The sequence below is a fragment of the Neovison vison genome, chromosome 3, assembly GCF_020171115.1.
Source record: "Neovison vison isolate M4711 chromosome 3, ASM_NN_V1, whole genome shotgun sequence".
Taxonomy (NCBI): domain Eukaryota; kingdom Metazoa; phylum Chordata; class Mammalia; order Carnivora; family Mustelidae; genus Neogale; species Neogale vison.
In genome coordinates, this window is record NC_058093.1 from 183235898 (window position 1) to 183250852 (window position 14955).

The 14955-nt window shown below is 45.2% G+C and overlaps 1 protein-coding gene across 2 annotated transcripts in view; it reads right to left on the minus strand.

Moving 5' to 3' along the window:
• Positions 1-14483, minus strand: part of PIEZO2 (piezo type mechanosensitive ion channel component 2) — a 456415-nt gene extending 441932 nt beyond the window's left edge. For both annotated transcript variants that reach the window (XM_044243416.1, XM_044243417.1), the window contains exon 1: positions 13443-14483. In XM_044243416.1, coding sequence (XP_044099351.1) covers positions 13443-13506 — 64 coding nt within the window. In that variant the 5' untranslated portion in view covers positions 13507-14483. The remainder of the gene's footprint in view (positions 1-13442) is intronic.
• Between the last annotated feature and the right edge of the window lie 472 nt (positions 14484-14955).

Below are 14955 nucleotides of genomic sequence, written 5' to 3' on the forward strand. Positions count from 1 at the left end.
CTAATATTGAAGAAAAAAATATTATGTGCAGAAATTTTATGGTGAGGACCATGAAAATACTTCTCAGGCTTGAGCACCTCATATTCTAGATGATGTAATTGAGGAATAGAGAGTTTCTGTGACTTGGCAAAGTCGCATAGCTCATTATGAATAAGGTCAAGACTCATTTGTGAGACTTTCAGACCAGGGCCCTTTCCAAAACACTTGCAGCGCAGACTGTCCAGCAGGGGCACGTCCTTCTGTGGTGATGCTAAAGAGGAAGGCTGCTAGGAGGCAGGTAGAGTCTGGGGAATGCGAAAGGAGAAAAGAAATGGCAGGAGCAGGAACCACTCAATGCTGCGCAGATCTATAATTCATTTCCATGGAGCTCTGGTTCAAAATTATCAGCTTGTTAAGGTTCGACACTCTTCCTCCTTCCTGCACCTGTGGCCAAAACTGCTAACAGAGCGGATTTGACCACAGCAGAAAACAGATCGATTTTGTGTGGTTCCAGGAGAGCTGAAAAACATTTTAAAAAATCATATGCACTTCAAGGATGATGCTCCGGGCAAGCTTTACCACTATCAAATGCATTTCTCCTTCTCTAGTCGCCACAGAGCAAGTAAAATTTATTCATCCCCATGTTGATCAAATTCATGCTTTTGAAAGTCACAGGGCATGGAAGTTAGACCTGTGAATTTTATCTTCAAACACAGAAAACCCAATGGCTAGGAGATGCTCGACCTAACAGAATTTTCCCATGTCTGAGATATTCAAGAGAAAATGTTCAGCCTGTGAGTTTCCTTAACTAATCAATTAGCAAATATTTCTTCAATATTCACTGGATGCTTTAGCCCTTGCAGACAGCCAAAGTATAGTGACTGGACACAACTCTGCAGCCGAAAAAACCCTCCAATTCAAAACATATACTTTTTAGGGGCGCCAGGGCGGCTCAATCAGTTAAAAGTCTGCCTTCAGCTCGGGTCATGATCCCAGGGTCCTGGGATTGAGCCCAGCATCAGGTTCCCTGCTCAGCAGGACCCTGCATCTCCCTCTCCTCCCTGCTTGTGCACTCTCTCCCTAACTCTGTCACTGTGTCTGTCTCTCTTCCTCAAATAAATAAATAAAATCTTCATAAATAAATAAATAAATAAAAGTGTGTGTGTGTGTGTGTGTGTGTGTGTGTGTGTATTTTAAATACCTATTACGCATTAGGCAGTAAGTGAGTGCTAAGGAGGTCAAGAAGGATTACACCAGATCCCTGAACTTGCAGATACATGGAAGGGAGGAGAACAATCATACAACTAAGTACAAGACTCTGTGACAATATGAACCAAGGGCCAGGTAAACACAGAGGGAACACTTTGTTCTGCCTGGGAAGGAGAGTTGAAGAAGGGGAGACGATCTCACAGATGTCACATTGTTCCAAAGGTCACAATAAACAATGATCCAAATCATTTGCACATTGAAACTATGTTGCTCCTAATGTGCAGATCCTCAAACCAGCCTTTGACTAATAGCAATGCCTGATTTCTGAGGCTGGAACTAATCCTCAGACTTAGGATTTATTGAGTGTTTACCATGTGTCATGCACTGCACCAAGAATTTGGGTGGCAAAAGCACTGTCATCTAAGCCTTGTAAGTGCTTGGGGCTAGGTCATATTACTATCAACTCATTTTTCAGATGAAACTTTTCCAAAGAACAAAGGGGTTAAACAGCTTAATTAAGGTCGCATAGCTAGTATGACAGGCCAAGATCTGTACCTAAATGACTTGACTTTAGAGCTGGGATACTTAATCAAAACAGGTTCCCCCTTGGATGTCAGAAACCAGATAATAGGGACACCTGGGTGGTTCCGTGGGTTAAGCCTCTGCTTTTGGCTCAGGTCATGGTCTCAGGGTCCTGGGATAGAGCCCTGCTTCAGGCTCTCTGCTCAGTGGGGAGCCTGCGTCCCCCACCCCCGACCCTGCCTGCCTCTCTGCCTACTTCTGAACTCTGTCAAATAAATAGATAAAATCTTAAAAAAAAAAATTCACCATCTTTAATTAAAAAGGAAGAAAGAAAGAAACAGATAATACAAATAAAAGAAGGAGGGGAGAAGGATTTTTGTGTTCTGTTTTTCTTGTGCTTTAGGTATTGGAATACATCCTGGTAAGCCCCTAAATGCCCAGGGGTATTATGGCTCCTTAAAAAAAAAAAAAAATCCCTAGGTTCTACACCATACCTACATACAATAATTAACAACGATGTCTCCCCAATCAGTTAAAATTTCCACTCCATCCTAACTAGGTGAAGAAAGGAAAATAAGCTATTTGAACTAACTTATATTATTACCATGTGAATGACAGACAGTCATCTAATCTTTCCACAAATATTTACACTTTAAACGAAGATACTTATTGGCCAGAAATAAAGTGAGGAAAGTAAAATGGAAGTGTGGTTGGCAGGTAGAGGTTTCTATATCCAGGAGACCTCGTCCGCTATTCTGAGTTAAGAGTAGTTAGGGCTTTTCTCAGCATCAATTACATTCCAGCCTTCACTCAGCCAAATCAGGCAAACCATTGCTGCCATTCCACCCGCAATACAGTGCCTGGCCATCAGCCCAGAAAGTTTGTATTCTCATCCTGGTAGCAAGATTCTTTTTTTCTAGTTGATAGATGGCCCTTTTGGCCACTTTTTAACAAGTCCTTCATTCAGTGTTCTGAGTCTGTAAACTGGCTTAGGCCTGGGAGGTGATTGAGGAACCCTGACTCTGGATTGGGGATTCAGATTTTGGTTCATTTGAACTACAACTCATCCATGTATACAGATCAAGTCAGAATTTAGTACACTGCCTATGTGTTTCTTCTAGGGACAACAAAAACAGCAAGCCAAAGGTCAAGTTCTCTTCAGGTCAGACTATTTTTTTTTTTTTTTAATTTATTTGACAGAGAGACATCACAAGTAGGCAGAGAGGCAGGCAGAGAGAGAGAGGAGGAGGAAGCAGGCTCCCTGCTGAGCAGAGAGCCCGATGCGGGACTCCATCCCAGGACCCTGAGATCATGACCTGAGCTGAAGGCAGTGGCTTAACCCACTGAGCCACCCAGGCGCCCCCAGACTATTCTGATTACTGCTTTGACTCCACTGTCTATTATGGTAACCACACCCACCTTGGCTTGAGCAATTAAGTGGGGCATTTGGTGCCTGGGACCCAAATATCCCCATTGTATTTAAGGATCCCCAGTCAATGGTAGCAGTTTCTACTGTAATATTTGACCTACAGGAAAGAGCAACCACAGAACTCTTTAAGAATTTTGAGGGTCTTCTCACAAATTTATTTCTCAGTTGTGGAGAACCCATGTGTCCTCCAGACCAGGTGCATGAGCTGGTCTTACATGATAAATTCACTCTATCATTTCAATCTCCCTAAGCCTTTGGATCTCTTCCACTATAGTGTACCAAGACAAGTCTGGCATTACAACTTCATTTAGCGTAGGTCACCTTTTTGTCCCTGTCCCAGCCAACCAATCAACCACATCAACAGAGCCCTTTCTAACCCCTAGAGAAACAACACTGAATCCAGAATTTCTTCTTAGTGGTTCCATATCAATAAATTTGGCCAGATCTCACCTTATGTTTCTTCTTTATATTATCCTATACCCTTAAGCTCCCATTCTTACATATGTTCCTCAAACTTCTGTCTGTATAAATTGGAAAACTCAGTTCTTTTGGATTTTCATGAATCACATTTTGTACTTCACCTTGAAGAACATGCTGGAACCTGACTCTAGTTATAGGTCTGGAAACAAAGTGGAGATGGCAGACAAATCAGCAGTGTCTGCAAGAGGAGAAAGAGACTGATATTTGAACTTCATTCTCTCCTTCTCCATCACTGTAACAGAACCATCTTCCCCCATTGTTAGCTGAGCTCATTACCAGCTAAACTAAAGACATTTCCCAGATTTCCTTGCAGTGGAATTGGTAAATAATATTATTAAACTCAAGCTAATGGGATCTGAACAGAAGTGAGGCATGCAACTTCAGGTTGTGTCCTTAGAAGATGAGGAAGAAGTGTCCCTCTTTGTTTATTTCCTCCATCCTTCAACTTGATGTAAACATGGGAACAGACTACCTTCAACCCCAGAGATGACTGCAACACCTGCAAGGTAGCAATGATGATTTCCCCATGTAACATCATAGAGCGTAGTTAAATATCTTCTTTCAATCACCTACATCTTGACTATCATGTGATAGATACAAAGTTTATCTTATCTAAACTTTGTTGGCCTGAGTGACCTGTATTTTAAAAAAGGATTTGCAAAGAATAAAATTGTCTTTGATTGAAACTGGCTGAAAGGGTCATCTATCCACTAGAGAAAAGAATCTACTTGCTCCCAGGAGAAGAATACAAATTCCGTGTGCTGATAACCAAGCACTCACTGTATGGAACAGAATGGCAAGAGTGGTTTGCCTGATTTGACTGGGATGAGACTGGAATGTAACTGATGCTGACAAAAACCTCACGATCTCTAGAATCAATTCTGGAGAGCTTTGAGCAGGCCAAGTCACACCTGGCCCAGCACTTGGGAAGGATGGAAAGAAGCCAAGAGGCCAAGATGGAGGTCTGAGGTTCTCCAACACTATAGGACATGCAGAATGTGAATCCAAGACAACCCTCTGTTGAATGAGATGAAAGATTATAGACAAACTTAGAGGAACATCTATGAACAAGATATTTTATTTGCAAAGCTCTTGCACCTGAGGGTCGATGACACCAACAGTATCATTGTAACTGTACAGGTCAAGGAGAGGAAGGAAATTCTGCACTGAGCTCATGAGAGCTGGCTGTATGGAGAGGATAAGAAGCTGGGTGTTGATCAAACCATGTCTAAAGCAAAGAGGAGGCAGGGAATGAGCGAGAGAGTTCAGAGTTGGAAAAAATACTGGAGAATCCATCTGAGTTTGGGTAATAGAATAAATAGCTCCTTAAGAGAGCAGTTAATGCACTAACAATGAAATTTTCAAAATAAGAAAAAAGAAATTTCCAATAGCATCAAAAACAATGAAATACTTAGGAAGAAATTTAATGATGAAATACTAAGAAGATGAAAGATATCTATGCTGAAAATGACAATGACAGATAGACGAAATGGTATCCTGTGTTCATGGACTGGAAGAATTAATATTGTTAAAATGTCAATACTGCCAAAAGCCATCTATAGATTCAATGCAATCCTTACTGAGATTCCAACAGCATTGTTTACAGAAGTAGGTAAAACACTCCTAAAGTTTATAAGAAAGCAAAAAAGACCCTGAATAGACAAAGATATCTTGAGAAAGAACAAAGCAAGAGGCATCATGCTTCTTGATTTCAAGTTATACCATAAAGATATAGTCATCAAAACAGCATGGTATTCACATAAAAACACTCAAACAGATGAATAGAACTGAATTGAGAGCTCAGATATAAACCCAAACACACACAGTCAACTAATATTTGATAAGGGAGCTTAGAATACTCAATGGAGAAAAGACAGTCTCTTTAATAAATGGTGTGAGAAAAACTGAATATTCACATGTGAAAGAATGAAACTGAACCCATATCTTATACCACTCACAGAAATTAAGTCAAAATGATTAAAGACTAAAAGACAAGACCCGAAGCCATGAAATTTCTGAAAGAAAACACAAGAACAAATCTCCATAGCATGAGATTTGGTAATGAATTTTTGGATGTGGCACTTCAAGCATAAGGAACAAAACCAAATAAACAAGTGAGATTACATCAAACCAAAAATTTTTTGCACCGAGAAATAACAACAACAACAACTACAACAACAACAAAGTGAAATGACAACCTATTAACATCCAAAACATATAAGGAACTTTACAACTCAACAGCAAAAAATCAAATAACCCAACTAACAAATGGGAAAATAACCTGCATAGACATTTTTCCAAAGAAGATACACAAAGGGCCAACAGGAACATGAAAAGTGCTCAACATCACTAATCATTAGGGAAATTCAATTTAAAACTACAGTGAGATAGCATCTCACACCCATTAGAATGGCCATCATTAAAAAGACAAGATAACAAATGCTAGCAGGGATGTGAAGAAAAGAGAACCCTTGTGCCTGTTGGTGGGATTATAAAATGGTGTGGCCACCATGAAAAACAGCATGAAGGATACTCAAAAAGAATTAAAAATAGAAAAACTATTTTATCCAGCAACTCAGCTTCTGGGAATATATCTAATGATAATGAAAACACTAACTCAGGAAGATATCTGTACCCCCATTTTTTTTAAGATTTTATTTATTTGTCAGAGAGAGAGAGGGAGAGAGAGCGAGCACAGGCAGACAGAATGGCAGGCAGAGGCAGAAGGAGAAGCAGGCTCCCTGCTGAGCAAGGAGCCCGATGTGGGACTCCATCCCAGGACACTGGGATCATGACCCGAGCCGAAGGCAGCTGCTTAACCAACTGAGCCACCCAGGAATCCCTGTACCCCCATTTTTATAGCAGCTTCATTTACAGTAGCAAAGACATGGGAACAACCTAAGTGTCTATTGATGGATGAATGTGTAAAGAAACATATATATACACACACACCTACACACACAATGGAGTATTATTCAGTCATTAAAAATGAGGAAATCCTATCATTTGCAACAATATAGATGGATCTCAAGGGCATTATGCTAAGTGAAATAAGTCAGAGAAATACAAAACAAATACTGTAACATTTCACTTATATGTGGAATTTAAAATAAAATAAAATAAAATAAAGGCAGGGGATAGGAAACAGGGGAATTAAAGGAAGTTGGTCAAAGATACAGCTTTCCAAATGTAAGATATAGAAGTATTAGAGATGGACAGCATGATGACTACAACTAACACTGCTGTGAGACATACAACAAAGGTGTTGAGAAGAAATTCTGAGTTCCCATCATGAGAATTCTTCTCCTTCATTCTTTTCTTTTTTCTGCTCATTTTATGGTATCTATATGAGAAGATGGATGTTAGCTGAATCTACTGTGGTGATCACATATATTGTGATATATGAAAGTTAAGCCATCATGCAGTGTGCCCTTCATTTATACAGGGATGTTTGCCAATTTTTTCTCATTAAAACTGGAAAATAAAAGTAAAATAAAAATAAAAGGAGAGAACAAAGTCTTAGCAACACCTTCACCTCCAGATGACTAGTGAAATTGTAACAGAAAGTGGGACTAACCACATAGATAGATACAAAAGATCCATTCTTCTTTATAAAATGTATCTAAAATTTGGAATTCACATACCAAAACGTTTAAATATGTCCATCCATAATATCCTCATAGAAGGCAGAATCGTGCCTACAAGTTCAGCAAAGAAGATCATTCAAAAGTGACAACTGGAAAACTTCACCATCCTGATACAATAAAATGAAGCAAACAAAAAAAAAATGTATATTCTGCAGGAGACTTTAAATGTATTTTTTTTCAAGATTTTATTTCTTTATTTGACAAAGAGAGATTACAAGTAGGCAGAAAGGCAGGCAGAGAGAGAGGGGGGAAGCAGGCTCCCTGCTGAGCAGAGTCTGATGTGGGACTGTGTCCCAGGACCCTGAGATCATGACCTGAGTTGAAGGCAGAGACTTAACCCACTGAGTCACCCAGGCGCCCCTTGAAATGCATTTTTAAGGACTATTACATGTAGTTTTTCAAAAATCTACCAATAAACAGAAAAGATACAAAAAAAATTCTTATCACTCTTAAATTTTAAAAATGATTTGGCTAAATAGGCTAAATAGGCCATGCCCAATCACTGGGGAGGTCACAATTATGAAATTGTCAAAAATGTCTAATGTGCTCTTTCCAAAGATCCTATGTATTCTTCTTGATCCTGCCATGTCCTGATGGTTCTGAAAGGCCAAGTAGAGGATCTGGTGAATGGGATAAGCCTCATATACACTTATCTCTTACTGCCAAACATTTTGAAAATGTTTTCCAATACAGCTTTGTGTTTAGCCTCAATTCAATGATATACTTGTTTTATTGTATATACCTGATTCCATGTCCTCAAAGCAACTGTTTAAATCTATAGCTCTTACAAAATTTAATTTTTTATATTATGTATGTTGTATAATCATATTCTTCTTAATCGATTGCTCTTAAATATCTAGATGTGTCTGTATTATTCTAAGTTCTCCTGAATATTTATGGGAAAATTTATAATATTATATATTATTACTGTGCAACTTCTTATACAATTATAGTAGCATAGGAACTAAAAGGGAAATGCTTATGTAAAAGCAGATAAACAAGTAAAATAATATTCAATAAATACCGTGAAAATGGTGGTATAAAGTCAGAAAGTCAAAAGTAAGCACTGGCAGCACAGGTGGAGGGAGACCCTACTATTTAACCAGAGAATGCAATGTGCATATGTAGAATATCAAGCAAAACTGGTGTGAAAAATCCTGATAACTAAAAATTCTTCCACAACACACACACACGCACTTTCAGTGGTGTAATTTGGTCGTAGGAAGGTACAGAGTTGCTCTTAAGTGAATCCCACCTACTCGTATCAGTATCCTTATGACCCACGGTTAGTCTTAATTTCTATCGGTTAGTCTTAATTTCTATCGGTTAGTCTTAATTTCTACCAAGACATTCCTCAAGCATCCCTGCTCTTCTGCTCATCTACATCATACCTCCCACTTTGAACACTTGCAGAGTGTCCGGCAGTACACAAGGTGTGCACAGCACTATTTCCCACCTGCTCAAGGAAGGAAACATTAAAAACTCCCTTTTACAGAAAGAAAAGAGAAGAAGTACAAACAACTCAATGATCACATAGTAAAGGGCAGAGCGAGGATGTGACCGGAGATGTCTGAAACTGCCAAGTCACAGCTCCTTTTCCCCGAAAGTGAGGTACAAAGCAGCCTGCTTATCACTGACTATGAGCAAGCATATTTTCCCTGCAAAGCAACACAGCCTATGCCAAACCCAGAGGCTGGACACACAGTTCCAGCTCCCACAACCCATGTAACAAAATGACCAAGACCATCTATGTTTATAAAATATATATTTTTTAATTTTATTATTTATTTATTTATTTATTTATTTGACAGACAGAGATCACAAGTAGGCAGAGAGAGAAGGGGAAGCAGGCTCCCCGCCGAGCAGAGACCCTGATGTGGGGCTTGATCCCAGGACCCTGAGATCATGACCTGAGCCAAAGGCAGAGGCTTAATCCACTGAGCCACCCAGGTGCCCCTATAAAATATTTTATTTCAGAATTAAACTATCTATTTCTAATCCTTCCCACTATTACTTTTCTCCTTTCCAAAAAGGATAAATAATATCTATCTACATAAGACTAAGAAGGTGTAACAGAAAAGAAAGAACTTTGAACACTGTTAATGCATCCTTCAACAGCTGAAACCTCCTTCCACTGAGAGCTACAGCAGGGGCAAGACAGAGGGGAGACCTCCAGTGAGGCATCATCTATAATTCTTTGAGTGTATGTCAGTGTGATTTTGAAATAACACATGCCACATAGGGAGAAATGTATTATGCTATAGAGAAAAAAATTATATTTAGATAGCTACACCCATACATATTTCAAAAGTAACACCGAGGCTTTGCTCTAATTTTTATCCAGTATCTCTAAAGGGAATTTTAGAAATTATTCCAGGATTTGCATAATTACACAAGTGTGATTTTTTTTTTTTCTCAGAACACTAGTTGGTTGGCTGATTCTTTTTGTGTGCTTTATAGTCTCCTGTTCTGCTGGGTTCTCTCCTAAGCTCTGGCCACTTTATTTAAGGGAAGCAAAAGGTAGTGATGCCACCGTGATTCTGCTCTTCCTGGACCAATCTGTCCTGTCTAAGCCAGCTCCCCTCCCCTGCCCTGAAAATGGTTAAGTTGCCTCTTTAGGCAAGACGTTAGGAAATGTCAACCAGCACTGGGATGCATGGGTCAAGGGCATGTGAATTAAAATGGTCACTTCCAGTTTTGACCCAGAAATAGACTCAAATCATATACTTAAAGATGGGTGGGACAGTACAGTCATGTTAAAAGAAAAAGAGTGTAAACATATTTTTAAAGGACTCAATAACGATCAGATAGTATTATAATTATTAGAGATTTCATAATATAGAAGATTTTTGTCTGGCTTCTCCCCCTCTATGTAGTATTTGTAAGAAAAAAGTCAGAATGGCTACTCAATAATCATAAATAATCCTGGAAATCTTTAAAGTGCTCAGTTTCTGCTGATGTGGGAAAATCTGTCACTGGATATTCATTTGGGATGGTAAACAAACATTTTATATTAGATCGTATTTTTATTTTGTGTTTAACGCTCAAGAGCCACAGAACACCTGCATTAAAGAGACCTGTTTCACTTCTCACTTCTCTGTGAACTTCTTTCTACAGGAAAAAAGAAAAACCTTATGCATCTATTTAAACACAATGACAGTTAATCTGAACATCTATCATTAGGCAAAATGACTAGAGCAGACCTGTGCAGAAAAAATTTCAGCATCAATGTTAGAGAAATGTTTTGTTTTGTTTTTAAATACACAAGCTTCTGCAAAGGCCTGGCTTTGAAGGTTGCCTTGTCCAGATATAAAAATAGATGGCTAAAATGTAAAAATCGATTGTAATGGCAAACAAATCATTGCACTCTCCATAACCAAAATATTACAGAAACCTGAATATTTGTTTTAGTAGCACCGTGGGAGTAGGCAGACCTGAAAAACCCTCCAATAACCTTGAAAATAACCAGTTCTTGTTGAAAATTGAATGCCCACAACAGGCGACACCAACCCAGTCCCTTTTTGTCCCTACAAGTACAAGGATCAGAAGGCATCTGACAGTCGCTGGGGAGTGGGCTGTCTTTCCTAAGTAGCAGCCAACAAGTGAGGGGCTTCTCGGGATCAGCCCTCCGGTCTGGTCTTCCCAGGAGCTCTCGCTCTAGCTCTCTTGCTGGCAAGGGACGAGGTCCGAGGTCCTTGTGCTTCACATTTCCTTAGGTCGGCTTTCCACAAGGGTGGGGGAAGCAACAGGCTCCAGTCCGAGCTGGGGGCTTCCACCGCACCCCCACCCACCCACCCACATACAGGTTAGCCTTCCTTTTGTTAGCCTGGAGGATGCGTGGGAATCCAGAAGCCTAAGCAAGACAGGAAAGGCGGCCCAGGACTCTGGATCAAGACGAGGGGCGAGCGGGAGCTAGCATCTGAGTCTCTGAAACCAGCTCTCCTTCCAGGAAGGTCCGGTCCCGCGAGCTAGCCACGGCGCGGGGTCTCACCGAGCGCCAAGGACCAAGTCAGAGGGTGGGAGCCAGAGGCCCAGGCCGTGCGGGTACCCCGTCCTCAGGCAGCGTTCCCGGCTCCACCCAGCACCCCTGGCAACCTTCGCCCTGCTCTGGAGTCTCCCGCGGGCACCTCGGGTTTCTGCGCGCAGGACCTGGTAGTGTGGTGCGCCCCTGCCCCTCTGGAGGGCAGAGCTCAGAGCAGTCCCACTGATGGAATTTGCGATGTAGACCACCAGGGATTAGACGGAATGACACAACCCGGACCCCCCAAACCCAGGGGCATCCCGGGCTGCTAAACTGGCTTCTGCCAGGGCCGATGCTCAGGGCGAGGTGGGTGGCCAACAGCCGGTAATCCCTGCTGTCACAACACTCAGCTCAGACTGGATCGAGCTGGCAGCAGGTAACCACCTGCCCAACCCTTCCAACAGTCTCGGAGAGCTGCTACCCCGAGAGGAGGCTGGGAGGAGAAAGAGGCTAGGGTGGAGGAAGGAGGGGATGGAGAGGTGGGGAGAGGGGACACTGCGGAGAGAGGAAGAGAGTGCCTTCTGATCCTTGTGCCACTCCCCAGGCCTCCTGCTCCGTCCGCACGGACAACCGCAGATTGGCCCTCGGACTGAAAGCCCCTTGTAGACTCCTGCACTGGCTTCCACTGGGCAAACAGTAAACGTGCCAGGCACGGCGCCAGGCGCTTCAGATACTCAAGAAGATTCCCCAGACCGTATGTATGGAAGGCACCAGCACAATCCCGGCGCAGTTTTCCCCATGTCGCTCTCCCAAAGCCTTTTCCGTTTTGAAACTTAAGCAAACTGGTAAAGGGAGACGTCCACGTAAACTTCGAGCACGCTGCGCTCCTCACCTCCGGGCGTGGTTGTTAAGGAGATCCTTGCAAAATGGTCCTGCCTCGAAACTCAAACGGCCAAGAAAGACCAGCACATGCGCCCCGGACCCCTCCTGTTGCCCGAGAACGCTGTGTCTTCTCCAGGTACTATTTTCACCCTGAAAGCCTTCTCTGACTTTCCGCGGAGGTTTCTGACAACTTAATACTCCACTACAAAATCCTTCCAAGTAGCTGGGATTAGACCCTCAAGAAACACTCTAGAGCTTCCCTGTCGATTACTTGCACAAATAAAACACCTGGCACAGGTATGATCTTGAGTCCTGAACCTCTAGCAAACTGCAGAAAGGTGGCTTTTTTGTAAAGGCAGCTGCTCCTTGGTAAAAGGTGTTCTGTTTTCTAGCTCTGGTGGGGTAAGCGATAAGTAAGGCGCTGTCAGTTTTTCCTAGAAGTGGGATTCAGGGTAACAGGCACCTTCTATTACAAGAGCATCTCAGAAACTCTCACTCTAGGCAGGATGCCAGTCTTTAGACCAGACACCCAGTTGTTTTTAACGACCCGCCGGCCCTGCAGAAATAGTGAGATCGACTAAGAGTCGAAGACCTTTCCCTTAACCCTCAGCGGTCCCAGGAGTCCCAGTTCGGCTCCCTAGCCCTTTAAAGATATGTAAGGGCGGGCGCCTAGACGGCGGAGCTGCGTCTTGGTCCTCTATGGCCCCAGCATCCAGCGCTTTTGTTGTACGGACTTTTGCGGAATAAAAGAAAGTGAGCAATGCGAGGGTACTGTTTCCCTGCACCTTCTAACTTTTTCTCTTTTTAGAACGGCCAGAGTCCTTCCCTTTTTCCCTCACAATTGCTGGGATACGGGGTGGGGGCGAAATGGCTTCGGGACCTTCTGGGTACACCAGGTGCTTTGCGTTTGCGGACGCGGGCGCAGGGGGACTCTGGTTCGATGCTGCGCTATACCTGGGAAGGCAGTCTACGACCGCCTTCCAGACAGATTGGCATCCCTCGTGCGCAAGTCAATACTCTACGAAAGAAATTCCACGTGTAACTAAATTCAACACAGAGTCTTGAGCACATGCCAAACCTGGCAGTCAGAACCCTGGACCGTTCTGCGAGACCCCGGTCGTGCGCCCCGGCGCGGGAAGTGAAGGAGCCCAGCTGTGGCACTGGGCGACAGCACGCGTCAGACTCCGATGGTACAGGAACAGAGGCGCGGTCTTCCCCAACCACGTTCCAGAACGCTATAGTCCTTAACTTAGGTTTGCTCGGTAGCTTGGGCCCCTCCCCAGGTGCCCCCTCTAGCCTCCCCAAGTAACCACGGCTAGCGGACCGCACTCACCTACTGCCAGGCAGATGGGGAGCAGCAGCCTGAAGATGAGCCCGCACACCACTTCCGAGGCCATCGCGTCGGTCCGCCGAGTCCAAGCACAGGGGAGAATTTCGAGGTCCCTAAGACTGGGGCGTCAGGTCCATGTCCACCTAGGGCCTCGGGCGGCGGGCGGCTCGCAGCCGACCCAGCATCGCCTCACAGAGGGCCGCCGCGCTGGCCGCCCCGAGGGCGCGCTCCCCGGGGTGTGGGCCGCCCCTCACTCGGCTCTCTCTCGCCCCTTGCAGGTCTCTCAGCCGCCCTTGGCCGGTCTCTCCGCGACGCGTCGCCGGGCGCTCGGCCTCCCCTAACCAGGCTTTAGGTAGCCCCCTCGCCAAGCGCCCGACCCCCCCACGACCGGCCCATGAAGTGTGGAATCCCCAGTCCGGCGGCGGCGGCCTCTTCAGCAGGGAGCCGGGGCCAGAACCCTGCACGGGGCACTTCGGAGGGTCCCGGGGGGGGGCGGCGCAGCGAGGAGAGGGGCCAGGAAGGGCGAGTTGTCCTTTAGCCTGGCTCCTGGAGGCGCGTCGCTCAGGGACGGGAAGGCAGTTTTCTTTGCGGAATCCCCACCGGAGCCAAAGTGCCTCTGTTGCCGGCCGCCGGCCCCCTGCCCACGCAGGCTGCGGCGCGCCGCCTTCGGCCCGGACTCTCGGAGCTGCCCGAGGTCCCGAGCCTCCCCGTGGCAGATCGTTGAGCGGCGGTGCAGCTCAGCCTCTGCGCCCCCCAGATTCGTGCCGGAGAGACCCGGGTGGGAGCGGCAAGGCGCGCAGAACCATCCCCGACTGCACGGCGCTCGAGCTATCGGTCCGGGGGTGGCGCTGCGAGTCCCTCCTTCACTAGAAGGAATCGTGCGAGCGTGGGCAGAAATCGAGACGAAAGCACATAGCCAGTGGGTCCGGCTCCAATTCCCTCCTCCACGGCCTCAATTTAAAAAAAATAAAATGAAAACCAAACGCCGTCCGGATGCCAGCGCGCCCCCCGCCCGGGGCGGTGCAGCCTCGCCCAGGCGGCGCAACCCTGACTTCCCCGCGGGCGCTCACTTCTCTGCCTTCAATGAAACTTTCGAAGCCTCACTCCGGGGACGGGCGTGCCCACGGACCAATGGGACCGCGGCTCCGGAGCCGGCGCGCGGAGAGCCCGCCCCTGCGCTGAAGCTTTAGAGGCGGGCGCGGAGCACGGAGGCGGCGAGCGCGCCCCCACCCGTGGCGCCAGCGCCCAGGGAGAAGCGCTGCCTCTCCCGCCGCGTGGACTTTTAAGCGTCCGCTTGCCCCTGCTCGGCGCCTTTCCACCGCTGCTGGCTCCAGCAGACCCTCAGCCCTGCTCCGTCCGGTCATTCTGCGGGAAACAGAAGCCCCAAGTCCTGGCATCCCGTCCACAGGGAGTGCCCCTGAGCTTACACAAACCCAGAGAATCGTTGGGTGCGCCAGGAAAACTGCACAGGTGTGGCGCAAGAGTAGTCGGGGGCTTGAACAACTCTGTGGAACTG